This window comes from Artemia sp. Qi Xiang Cuo, chromosome 2 (genome assembly GCF_049724085.1).
Source record: "Artemia sp. Qi Xiang Cuo chromosome 2, ASM4972408v1, whole genome shotgun sequence".
Classification (NCBI taxonomy): Eukaryota; Metazoa; Arthropoda; class Branchiopoda; order Anostraca; family Artemiidae; genus Artemia; species Artemia sp. Qi Xiang Cuo.
The window spans coordinates 69,721,068-69,734,320 of NC_142795.1; the positions used below are offsets into that span (position 1 = coordinate 69,721,068).

Sequence of the window (13,253 nt, forward strand, 5' to 3'; positions counted from 1 at the left end):
AAAATTTGCAAGTCTGTATCTTGCAAGAAAATTTGCTTTGTAAAAACCACTCGTATAAATGTATTTTGTAACAACACCTTTTGAGTTACCACAACCGAGTTGTTGGCTAGTCTGATAAGGTTCAGCAAGATATTCAGTTTTAGTCACTTAAGTTTTAAAATTCATACATTGAAACTTGCTTAATTGTTTCTTTTTTTTGGACTTCATCCATTAAATTTTGCTTCTTCTTTGACAGATTGGAAACAGCTGAATTGGGAAAAGGAAAGAGTAAACAAAATGCGATCGGAGAAGTGGCGAAACAAGAAGACGGGACAGTACAAGAAGAAGAATAGCATTGGCACCACTAAATCCAAAGGTGCTTTACACAATAAAAAAAGTTTTAAAAAAACTAAACCAAAATAAAACTTTCCAATTGGGGTATTGTGTTTAGAGCAGTTCAATTGAACAAAAATGAAAATTTAGCGGCGAAATGGCCATGTATTTGGGTAAATTTACTTTAGGTGGATTATCTTGTGTCGATAAGTCAATGTGGATGATTTAGCTTTTCTATAGATATTAATGTAGTACTGAATTTTCATACCCTTGGTTGCTTGGAGCTATGATGTACATAAGAATTGATTTGGGAGGGGGTACAAATTGGAATAAAAGCAAAAAGGGAAACTTATATTAATGTATGACAAATTTTAAGTGAAATAGTGAAAACCTTGGTGTTTTTTAGGTAGGGTACATGGACCTGAAAGCCAGGGGTGCAGCTAAGAGAGGGGGGACTCCCCCCGAAGTTCTTGGAATTTAGTTTATTTTTTTAGTTTAATTCAGCTTATGTGTCAGCATTTGTCAGCACACTGGATGATTCTGTCGGCTCATTCTTTGTATCCCCCTCAAACTCAAAACCGAAGATTCGCCTCTGCCGAAGCCCCCCCTCCCCTCTTGTGTACGTGTGTGCTTCAAGAGTTCGCACTGTTGATGTAGGTAGTATGGAGCTTATAACCTGGGTTTCTAATCTTAGGTTGCGAGCTAATACGGAGAAGAATTTTATTTATAAAATATGCCTAGGGAATTGAGAATTTTTTTTTGTTTTTATATATAATGTTCTGCTTCACCACTAGTCAATCTTTTTTTTTTACTTACGATTTTTTGCCGTATGTTGTATCTGTCAGATTTCCTTTCGACGGAGCCAATTGACGAGTTTTTGTGGATGACCTTGTCAAGAGACCATTCTAAGCAGGAAATCTTTGATAATGCTGTTCTTAAGTACTCATTGCAGAGTATCTCCTCTGGTTTACAGTCCCTAGCTTGTCATGTCTTTGTGTGTCTGTCGTGCTGTCTTGGCGAACGGCCGTACTAGTCAGTGTAGCTAATCAGAGGGGAGGAGGGGGGTAGTGAGTGTACATGTAGAAAGCAGTCATTGAAGCTATGTTCTTGAGGCTGTAGTGATATTCGAACAGCGCTAGGCTCACCCTTAAGCATCCTCCGAAGCATTGTCAAAGGGTTTTAAAGGCTCCTGCCTTATAGAGAGGGGTGATCGAGCTAGATGGTAACATGTACTTCAAACGAAAGGCAACACTAAGCTTTCTTGATCAGGAGGACCGAATTCGGTTGATATGCCCGTCCAATTGGAGATCTGATGCCAAAGGGTCTAAGGAGCCCCTGTCTTGCAGAGAGGAATGAGCGAGGTGGATAGCAACATAGTCTTAAAACGCAGAACTACACCCACCTATTTTGCATGAGAGGACCAGACTCGGTTGAGGTGTATGCTCTATGCGAGTCCTAATGAGAAATGTATTCTTGTCTGAAGATGTTTGTCAACTTTCTGGATATCGTCTCTAAGGACGAAGTTAGAATAAGGAGTATGAGAAACTAGTAAGAATAGAAACTGGCATCCGTAAAAGGAAGTCACCCATGCCATCAAGCAGTTAGTGTTTTTTCGTGAACATCTTCATTCAGCTTAGCTCTAGCTCGGCTTGATATTCAATTCAAAATACTAGCATCGTCTTTTTATGAATCAGAGATATAGGCCCAAAACAAAACGATGGATGAAGCTTGTTATTGTAAATGTGGTGACATATATCTTCCGTAGAATCTTTTAAGCCTTAGGAGTAGTGGAGGAGTCCCGAATGGAGCTTGAAATCATCCCCTTCTCCGGGTATAGTTTTGGCTATAAATGAACATTTCATTGTCTAGGGCTCTTGGTCTGCATTTTAACCCTAAAATGGTTTTGGAGTATATCCCAAATCAAAGTTTTGTTTTGATATACTGGGTCTTTCAAATAGCAAGTTATCCAAAACGGCTGCATTCCTGTATTTTCAGAGGTTTTAAAATGTAGAGGATTATAAAGAACCCCTAAATTCTTTCACGAACACCCTCTTTAGGTCAGCTATCCTACTTGACCTACCAAGATATTCTCAAGCTACCTAAGCCTGCTTTTCTCAGACTAGATTTTATAGTTTAAACATTTTTTGAAGACAAAAGAGTCCTGATTGGTTTATACTTTTGAAGAAATGTCACCTTTAATCCTATAAAAATACATATCAATTTAATTATCTCCAATACCAAATTCTATTTGAAATTTCTATATTTTTTTTTTAAGAAGACGCCAGACACAGCTGTAAAATTGTCGGTACAGTTTTTTTTTGTTTTTTTTTTCAGCGTCTTCCAGTGTTTTGACACTAAAGATCCGACTCTTACCACATCCCATACTTGTTGACCAGGCTTTTGACACCAAACCTTTGAAAGGTCCTTGGGACCTTTGATACCTCATTCCTCTTGGGTACGTTAAAGCTTGCCATTTTAGCATCAGTCCCTTTTCTTTCACCAAAAGATTCGTTTTAGGCAAAGGGAGGCCTGGACAGCGTTCTCGTGTTTATGGACGGATGTATGGTCCGTGATATTGTCAGTAAAAAGTTGCAGAGGATTTGCGAGACACCCTCCTAATGTCGTTGATGCCTGCGAAGAACTGTTGCATATCTTTTTACTTCTTTCGAGGGAAATCTACTCTCGTAGTTCCTTATTGAAATACTAAGATAGTTCCTAATTAAAATAGATCAATAACGATGGTACCCTGAGGAACTCCCTGCATTTCCCGGATAGCGGGAACTTCGAAAGTTTGAGTCTTTTTGATTTTTTTGGAATCTTACGGTAGTCTTTTGTTCTGGTTCGTTTTGGTAATATCTGAAGGAAAACCGTCAGAAAACCAGGGATTACAAAAAAGAAAAACGAAGAAATAGTATTTTTATAGTGTAATTGCCCTATTAGCGATATCCTATTATTAGCGGTATTGGCAGTGATAATCCTATTTTTAGTGCTAAGTATGCCGGCATCGAACTATCTGTTAAGAACTGAGTGATCAAGTATTATAATCATTTAGCCAGCCTGTCTTATAAGATGCTATTCTGTCATGTAAAATACCAGAAGAGATTTCTTTCGGGTATTCTAGATCATGCAATGTTTTAAGAGTGTTAATTATGTAATTCTCAATTTTAATTATGAAATCCAGATGGCGGAAGGGGATTTTGCTTGACAGACATTTATGAGAGCCAGAAATTTCGTTAGTTTGATTAAGTTGCGCCACTTGCCGCATTAAACCGAATCCCTTTTTAAACTGAATATTCATGGTAATGGCTTTACTGGATCTAACGCTCTGACTGTTTTTCTTGGAACAATGCACAAAGCCATTTTACCCTGGAAAGCGTGAAATTTAGGTAAATATGTAAAATTTACTTTTTACACCATACAGGATGGGGGAGAGTAGGCTACCACCAGATTAGTAAGACATCCTCTCGTAGTTAGCCTGAAAATGATATACTTTTCGTGAATTTACCCCCCTCCCCCTGACTAAGGGTTTAACAAGAGTGCTCGTGTTATGTAAAATTCCCAATTTTTTATTGAGTGGCCTGTCCTCCAAGTACCGATTTTTAATGTTTCAGATAGATGTTATATTGTCGTTGGATTTACCAGTTTTTGTGTATTTTACTAATTTTCAAGTCATACACTGTTTCCAAATAATGGTCGGTCCTCTCAATTTTAGATGTCAAAGAATGCTTTATCCTTAATGTTCTGGGTACTTGTCTGTTATAGCGCCGACCACTAAAGTTAGTCATCCATTGTAGACCGGTTTCTTTCAGCTTAGTGTTCGGCAAGACAAAAACAATTGACAGAATAGATGGGAAATATATAATTTGGGCTATATATTTGCATATTAGGCGTGGGGTGGGGGGTGGTTGTAAAGTATTTGGACAGTGTGAAGCTAGAAAACAATTCTTACTTCATAATATGCAGAATAATTGTACCTAACACATTTTGCATGCAGACCTGCTACACTTTACCCCCTTCCCCCTAATGTGCAAATATATATACCAAATTTGTTTCTAAAGCATTATTTTTTTTTTATCATGCTTAGGTATATTTCATTAAGATTAATCTAACTTCACTTCTTGAGTGGTCAGCACTATAACAAACAAGTAGCATGTTCCGAAATATAAATTTTAAGTGTTTATGGTTACAAAAGCTTCACAAGTAATTATTACATTCTTTAATTTATTTTATTGAAACTAGATAAGAGATGAATTTGCTCGTGTTGAATAAGCCAGATGGTTTATAACGGAGGAGCTAGCTAGCTGTCGTAAAACCAATGCCATGGTGGAAGTGACATGTATTGATTGGTATCCTTAAACGGTAACTAGGTTCACCATGACTTGGATGCGAGGAACGGTGATTGTGACTCAATTGCCATCATTGAGGGATTGTTTACTTAATTCCTTGACAATATTTTTCCTGGCTTTATTTGTCTACCTCTCCTGTATACTCTCTTCTTTGTACTCAAACTAGGGTATGAATGATTCTTGGGTATGAATAACATTCTCAAGCTACCTAAGCCTGCTTTTCTCAGACTGGATTTTTTAGTTTAAACAATTTTTGAAGACATGAGTCCTGATTAATCTATACTTACGGAGAAATGTCGCCTTTAATCCTATAAAAATACAGATCAATTTAATTATCTCAAATACCAAATTCTCTTTGAAATTTCTATTTTTTTTTTTTTTTTTTAATGATTCTAGGGTATGAATAACAGTAGTCCTCTTTATAGTATTAAATGATCTGTTAGGTTAAGTTTAATCCTTTTGTCCCTTCTTCGTGTTGTCTGTATTAAACAAGCCCATTGGGATTAGGGAAGCAGGACGCCACTTGAGCAAAATAGTGTTGGCTTTCCAAGGTTTCCATGGAATAAAGGACAAGAATGTATTTCCATGAATTTTAAGACATTGATATTGAGTGAAAAAACTCACTTTTAGTTTAAGATTCGCTCCATCCTAGATTCTGACAAAAAAAAAGCTTGTTCACAAATATTGTTGATATATTTTGGCATTACAGTAATAAAAAGATACAATATAGTAACTAGACTGTACAAATAACCTATTATGCAATATAATAACTAAATAAATAACATGATAAATCCAAAAAATCAAAGACTTTCACTGCAATGAATAAAGTTGAAGAATTAACCGCTCATCATACATCTGTACTACGGGAAGGAGTCTTCGCCCTTCCACCTCCCAGTAAAAAAAAAAAAAAAAATATATATATGATTTCCCCAATAATTTTCTATGTTTACCAGTTTTTTTTTTTTTAGAAATTGAAATTTCCCACCCAGACTATTTCCGCGGGCACGCTTGTTGCTCATTAGTGAAAAATCATGTAATTGGAAAGATGTTTTTCCTTACTCGTCAACAAGCAGTTTGCTTAACGTTGAGTGAATAAATCAGCAAAATATCACAAACAGTATCGAATAATGTACATTCTCGGTTTCTTTTTTTTTAAGGGGCTTAACAATTAAGTGCTCACACGCGATAGCTGAAAAAAGAAACACAACCAAGTGAGTGAATTTGCATTAACATGCTCAACCACAAACCAGAAAAATTAAAAAAATACATTACTAAATCAAAAATTAATTCCAAATATATATTCCATTATTAAATTAACTTAGTTCCATTCATTCCGTTATTAAAATAAAAATTAAATTTCAAAGACTAAACATTAATACTCAGCTTTGCATGTTCATTATAGGGTATAAAGAGATTAATGAATAAACCATTCAGAGGCCATATAATTAACGTCCGTGCAAAGAATAGCAGAACAAATGAAAAAGTACATAGGTTGTTAGTTCTGATTTTAATTACCCAAAATAATTCCGTTTCTCTTATGATTTTGAGTATGGAGAATATGTTTAGGCCCTTTTACTATGGACTTAGTAAACCTGTCCCTAAAAAACTATTTAGTTATTGGCAGTGGGAATATTGTTTTAATTTGAGGGCATTAATCTTTACTTTCGGAATTGATCCTTATCAATATTTTAAGTTAAGATTCGATCAAGTGCTTTCACGGCCAAGTCTAAAAATGATGAAACAAGAGGAATAAATCAATTCAATGTGTAAGAGGCTCAAATCTTGTCAATGCACATCCATGATGAATTGATCTGAATCTTATGCTGTTGCTTTGTGAATATTCTTTACTACTGTTTAGCTGCATTTTGTCATGGGCGCCAAGTTTTTATCTTTTCATGGGGGTGGGGGTAGGACTTAACATTTTAATGTTAATTCAATCTCATAATGTCTGCACTGATAACTTATGGACTCAGTAGGACCCTTTTGAGCTTGTTTGAAGAGAAGAGGGAGACTAAGACCATTAAAAGTGTCATGGCTTAGCTCTTGTTTCTAGGCTTCGCCCCGAAGCTGATGTCTGTTCTTTTTGCTCGGATTATTATTTCTCGGTGTCATTCTCATAGTGTTGAAGCTTTGAAGCCCTATGAAAATACCATTAATTCATTGAATATTATATAGAAAAAAGGAAAATCAAATAGTTAATTTGAAAGTGACTTTTTATTATAGAAATGACAGCGTCATCTATTGAATTACATTTTTGATGTGAGCTTCAACGCGCAAAGTCATTCGCAATGGCTTGTTATTTTGAAAAGAGAGCTATTTGTATGTTCTACAGTACAAAACAATTTGCTGGAAGCAAAGTATTAAAAAATTGAAAAGGTGCCATCGAGGCAAACTGAAGATTCTGTTTTTCCTGTGTACTATCCTGAGGTTTATACTCGACTTTTTGGTTTTTTATGTATTGTCTTTGTTTATAGTTCTTGACCCTCTCTCCCTTTAGTAGTTGGCTTCTCAGTTTGCACGTCCTTGTGATCTGGAATTTTATGTGACTTATTAGCTTTTGTAAAACTAAGAAATAGGAGTAAAACATTGTGGCCCCAAAACCAATGGTAATGTCTGACACTTTACTAGAAAATGAGTTGTTTTGTTCATAATTACCCTCTATTGCTGTAATACCTCATTAGTTGGGGTGACTAGACCAGTTTGTCAAATAATATTGACTTCCTTAATAGGGATGACCAGACCAGTTGAGTTTGTCAAACAATAATTCTAACACCCTGGAGCTCAAAGATGTATTGTATACGAAAGCCAGATGACATTACTACAGCTCGGCTGTACTTTGCCGAAATCTGTTATCTTTAGTTTTCAAGTTATCTATAAAATCAGGAAATGAGAATTTTATTCATTTTTGGAGCTGGAGAAATAAATGAAGATACAGAATTCTGTCAATAATATAACTGAAGTCCGTTTTCTTCCTATTTTTGCCCCTCTGCTCTCTGTTAGATTTAGGTGCTAGGTTTTGGTGCGCACTTGGTTTGGCTGTGTGACACCAGTGAAACCTGATTTTACCTATGTTATTCCTAGACCCTATTTCACAAGGTCAATCAAATGTAAAATTATGAGTGCGCCATTGGACTTCTGTCAAGATTTGGGGATGTCCATTCATACTCGCCGTAATATTTAAATATTTATATTAAAAAGAAAAGTGCATATGGCTCCACAAACTTTAATTTCCTTCTCTAAAACTGTGAAAAATTCAGACAAGCTTAAGGGTTTTGCACGCAAAATGACGCTCAGCACTTCATTTAAAATCACACATTTTTATGATTTTCTATTTACAGAAGGCACAAAAAGTCTAAATAAACGTTTCACACCGACGCTCGGCAAACGCAGAATCACTGGCCTAGTTTTGTCGCCTCTACTTATAGTAGAACTAGAATTTCGTATTTCTTCTAACCGCTTTTTATACATACAAACACACACCGTAGTTAAATGAAGAGGGCATATTTTAATATCGCCTTTTGCATTTTCCGAAGAAATCGAAGAGGGAGAATCTTCTTCAACTTCCAGGAGGGGCGTTATCTTATTTGGGTTATAAAAAGAACCGCGTATGCTTTTCGAAACACGATGTTCGGTCCCTATTTCAACTTTATATTTTTCCTCTTCATTTCTTCGATATGATTCCGCAGCAGTTAAAATCCAATTGGCAGTCAGTTTTGAGCGAGTACTTTGTGACTCTTCATATTGAGTATCTCCAGAGGTTGAGGTTTCGGATTCAGAGCTCTGCTTGCCTGACGAAGAAATATTTTTAACAAAAGAATCAGTTTTAGTGTGTGCAAGAGTTATTATGCGCCGCGATTCTGTATTTGTCGGCGTCTCCGCATATCAGTTATCATCTGTTCGGAAGCAGTTCTTCCACAGCTCTGTTAGCACAACAGTACTATGAAAACGATAAAATACTAAAAATGGCAGAGTTATGCGAGAAATTACACCCCAAGTAAGAATTCCATAAAACGTGAAATGAAATTCCTGAGTTGCCCAAGAGTGAGTTATAAATGAGTCCAACAGCCAAAGGGCTGCATTTACAACAAGTAAAAACATAACTACTTGTCGACCTGGTTTAACCGCCATTTGATAGCGAGACAAGCAAGCTCTTACTGAAATTTCTGACATAAATGCATGCTGAAGGATAATTTGAACAATTATCATAATATTCATCACTAAGGTCATTGAATGCTGCGGATTTGTGATATTCTGTGCTCCTACAATTGTGCCAAATATTGTAAATATGATAGCACCACTGACAGTGATGTTTTGTAACAGCCGATCCACTAAAGTCAGTTCATCACCGCTAGGTGATAACTTAGGCAGTTGTAGTATTCCAATGATACCCATGACAATACTCACGCTCAAAATGGAAACTTGGGTACCTGTGCATATCCAAAACATATCATTACGAAATTCTAAATTATCTTTCATAACAAAAAAGATAATCGATACAATTATTGTTGCGACAAAACAGAGCAAACCTATAAATAGTCCTATGCTAGAGCTTTGACAGTCTACACGCCATTTCTGTTTTACGCTACGAGGTATTGATTCTCCAGATACAGAGTCGCTGTCGCTTGGTATTTTCTCATATTTTTACCGACTTCCTATTGAACGCCATATAACATACATCGCCACGGCTGCTATTAAACCAAAATGTACTTCAATTTTCAATCTGGAAAAAGAGTATCATTTAAAAAAAGTCAATTAAACCGTATTCATAGGCATCAGCTTCGGAGGAAGGGTAGTGGACCATAGCCACCCATGGAATGTGAGTATCAAAGCGAGGATTATCAGTTTTTAAAATCTTTTCTTGAGCTGCCTAGACTTTTATTTGGGATTCAGCAGGCTCAAAATCTCAAGGCCCTGCTCCCCTTTTTGAAGATCAAAACTCGGTGACACTGAGTGTCTTAATGAAAAGATAGAAGTGATTTAAACATACTGAGAAGTGGTTGAAGCACACGGAGAAGCTAAAACATTTAGAAATAGAGCATTGAAATCTGTTAAGAGTATACATTAACTGGTTTTATTTACCCTGTCAGTTCCAGGATGACACTTTAGGTTATATTAAAGTGTCGCACACAAGGTCTCAGTTTCTAGAAAATGCGCAAATCAGAATACCTATCGTTCGAGATGCAACAATTCCAGTGCGTAAATTTGGACAAAATTAGTGTAAAATTTCTATTAGTGTCGTAAGAAGCACTTAAAAATTTTTCATGAGTTTTGACTGCTAGATAAGTCTATATTTGTGTTTAAATATCAAGTATTAAATGTCTTGAAAATAACGTATTTTAGAATTTCAGTAAAGAAGACAGGAACTTAAATTGAAATGGAATAGGTTTTACTATTTAAAAAGGATTTTGAGTGATGAATCTGAGGCTTAAAAAGCGTTTTTTCCTTATTTATACATTAATTAAAACGAAATTGTAAGACAAGGGCTTACTTAAAAATGAATATATAAGATACACAAAATAAGAATCTAAGCAATCATAAAAAAATGAAAGAAAGAAATAAAGCAGATGCACATATTAACAGAACTATTATACTGAATCTAACTTTATGGCGTAGAAGGGGATCTGATTAATCTACTCATTAGCGATTCAGTACTAACCGCACGAGTAAGTTCCAGAGATTAGTGCATTACAAGCTACTGTAATGTTTTATTTATTACTTTAATTGTCCTTCTTGCACTTACTTCAATCATTGCTAAATATGAGGTACCACTGCACAATAATCTCTTTGATCTTATTTCTGCCCTCGAATTTCATCTTGGCTAGATTCGCCGCTTGACGAATCACTCAGACTTGCCTATTGTTTCCATCTTTATTAAGCATGGTCAGTTTTTAAATTTGAACAGCCTTAACTGTTTTTCATTTTCGAAAAACTGCCGGTTTGATATTTGAATTTCTTAACTGGCGTAAATCAAAACTAAAAAAAACCTAACAGTTAAAAAGATACAACACAACGAATTTTGTATATAGGATTTTGTAATTGGATTTAGGATTTGTCTGAGTGGTGTTAGAGGTCTTTTTTGGCAGAAACGAGCTTGAATGGATCGTCTCTAATCAGTTCCTCATAGTCCCTTAGTCGTTAATAAAGAGAAAAGAAAAGCTTATAATAATTTAAAAATTTTGATATTGAAACAATGTTTTCCAACCATTATGCTTAACGTTAACATGTCGGTTATATTATATTGATAGTTATTAGGCTCAATCCAAAATTCGGCTCGGGAAAATTAGGCTCAATCCAAAATTCATTAGAAATTTCAAGGATAATGTTATTATCTGAAAATTTATTTTCAAATAGGTGCAGAATTAGAAAGTTAAAATTAAGGTTGGCCATCAAGCAACGGCTTACGAACCTTGTCAGTGATTTTGATTTTTAACGAATAATGTCTGTTCGATGTATCGATGCATCAACCTTGTCTGTTAGATTTCATAAAAAATCAGGACAAATTTGTAGGTTCAAAAATAAACTTACTTGTATTCCACTAGAAAGGGGAAAAGGTATGGCATTGAAGCAGTCCAACTTCGCCCCAGAGTATTGTTATTGAAACATTGATAAAGTGAAATCATTTGCTGTACATGTGCTTCACTGATTGGAGAATATGTTTTGCATTCAGGTAAGGGTTTTATTGCCAAAGGATCTGAAAGGGTATGTTATTAGGTAAACGACATAACTGCTTACAATTAACTCATCCACGAAAATTAAATAATATAGTAATAGTAAATGTAGACTATTGTAATAAGTGGCTACTAATTGCCGGAAGAAACTTATTTGGAAAAAAATGTTTTTTTCATATTATGAAGAGACTTGGTCTAGTTCTCTATCCCTCCTTTTTTTTTTACAAAATAAACCAATTTTGTGTTACCAAATGTCTGTCTGTACAAAAAATGTGTTCACAACTGGCACATACGCAAGAGAGGACCTCAGGGCCTGCCCCCTCAAAAATTAAAAAATTTTCGCCAATTTCTTGGCAGTTCTTATTTAAATTGTCAAAAAGAATTAGTTTTTTTTTTATTATCGATTTCCGATTATTTTTTTTTTTCGTACTGACCCACCCCCTCCGAGAAGAAAGTCCTGCATGCGTGCCTGGTCAAGATTAAATAAAAGAAAAAGTTTTTTTAACTCAAAGTAAGGAGCGAACTTAAAACCAACAGAAATTATTCTGTATATTAAAGGGGCTGTCCCCTCCTCAACACATCGCTCTTTACGCTAAAGTTTGACTCTTTCTCACAACTCTGTTTTTTAAAACAATAAAAAACTTCATAGCAATGTCTCTGCCCCTGTGAAAACTTCCTCCATGGAAAGAACCTCCCAAGTAACCCCCGACCCCCCACCACTACCAGAAAAATTCCCCCTGAAAACCTCTGTATACTTCCCAATAACCAATACTATATGTAAACGTGGGGCAAAGTTCATAACTTGCAGCCCTTCCCCCGGGGACTGTGGGGGATTAAGTCATCCTCAAAGACATAATTACTATATTTTTGCTGAACAAAATGGCTATCTCAAAATTTTGATCGGGTGACTGGAAAAAAATGAGCGTGGAAGGGGGCCTAGTTGCGCTCAATTTTTTTGTTCACTTAGAAAGGGCACTATAGCTTTTAATTTCCGTTCGAATGAACCCTACCACAATATCCTAGGACCACTGGGTCGATACGATCGCCCCTGGGGAAAAAAAAACAAAAAAAAACATCCGTGATGTTTCTTCTGGCAAAAAATACAAAATTTCACATTTTTGCACATTTTGTTCTATGACTTTAGAGAGTGTCTCCCCCTTTTTCGAAAATAAGGCACATTTTCTCAGGCGCATGGGAAGACTAAACTTGATGGGGAAGACTAAAATTGATGAAACTGGTATCAAAATTCATGTTTTTAGAGTTCCGGTTGCTATTGATCCGGGTCGGTCCTTACTTACAGCTCGTTACAACGAACTGTTTGAACATGGAGAAGCTAAGTACCGAAACCCAAAAACATTTCAATTTCTCTGATGAAGAGTCTTTCAGATAAGATACAGTAGATTTTTTCTTCTTTTTTTTTCACTTTTCAACTCATCTTCTCATAGTTCATGATTATATTGATGAGCAATTTATTATTTTTTCTCATTATGCAAGGTCTTGTTCTTGTGTTTGTTTTATTTTTAATACTTTATGGTTCTCATACTTGCGATCTGCCTTTAGTTATTCTCTTAATGATCGTATTAACTTCTTTTTGCCATTTTTGCTCTGTGTCGCATTACCGTAAATAATTTTTTAAGGCATTTTTGTTGCAAAAGTTACCTTTTTTCATTTACTTTTTATATACTATATCTCTTTTTGGTAGATTTGACTTTATATTATCCATTATGATGGAAAAGTGTAGAAATATACAGAGGAATAGCATAAAATAGAATACAATAAAATTCAATTACACCAAAATTCTGGTATTGAATTGAAATAAGAATATGTGCAAAATTTTACTTAGAAATCAACTACCATAATTTCATGATACAAAAAAAGGAGAACTAGAACTTAAATTGAACAGAAACTACTTTGCATAAGAAGTGGA

At 35.4% G+C, this 13,253-nt stretch overlaps 2 protein-coding genes across 2 annotated transcripts in view; one reads left to right on the forward strand and one right to left on the reverse strand.

Moving 5' to 3' along the window:
* Positions 1-417, forward strand: part of Noc1 (Nucleolar complex protein 1) — a 40,788-nt gene extending 40,371 nt beyond the window's left edge. The window contains exon 10 of the mRNA XM_089107617.1: positions 236-417. Within this exon, the coding sequence (XP_088963743.1) occupies positions 236-402 (167 nt within the window). The 3' untranslated portion in view covers positions 403-417. The remainder of the gene's footprint in view (positions 1-235) is intronic.
* Positions 418-5,338: 4,921 nt separating this feature from the next.
* The window catches only part of LOC148955555 (proton channel OtopLc-like), a 64,555-nt gene continuing 56,640 nt past the window's right edge, over positions 5,339-13,253 (reverse strand). The window contains 2 exon segments of the mRNA XM_089102774.1: positions 5,339-9,378; positions 11,184-11,349. Of these exon segments, the coding sequence (XP_088958900.1) occupies positions 8,541-9,378; positions 11,184-11,349 (1,004 nt within the window). The 3' untranslated portion in view covers positions 5,339-8,540.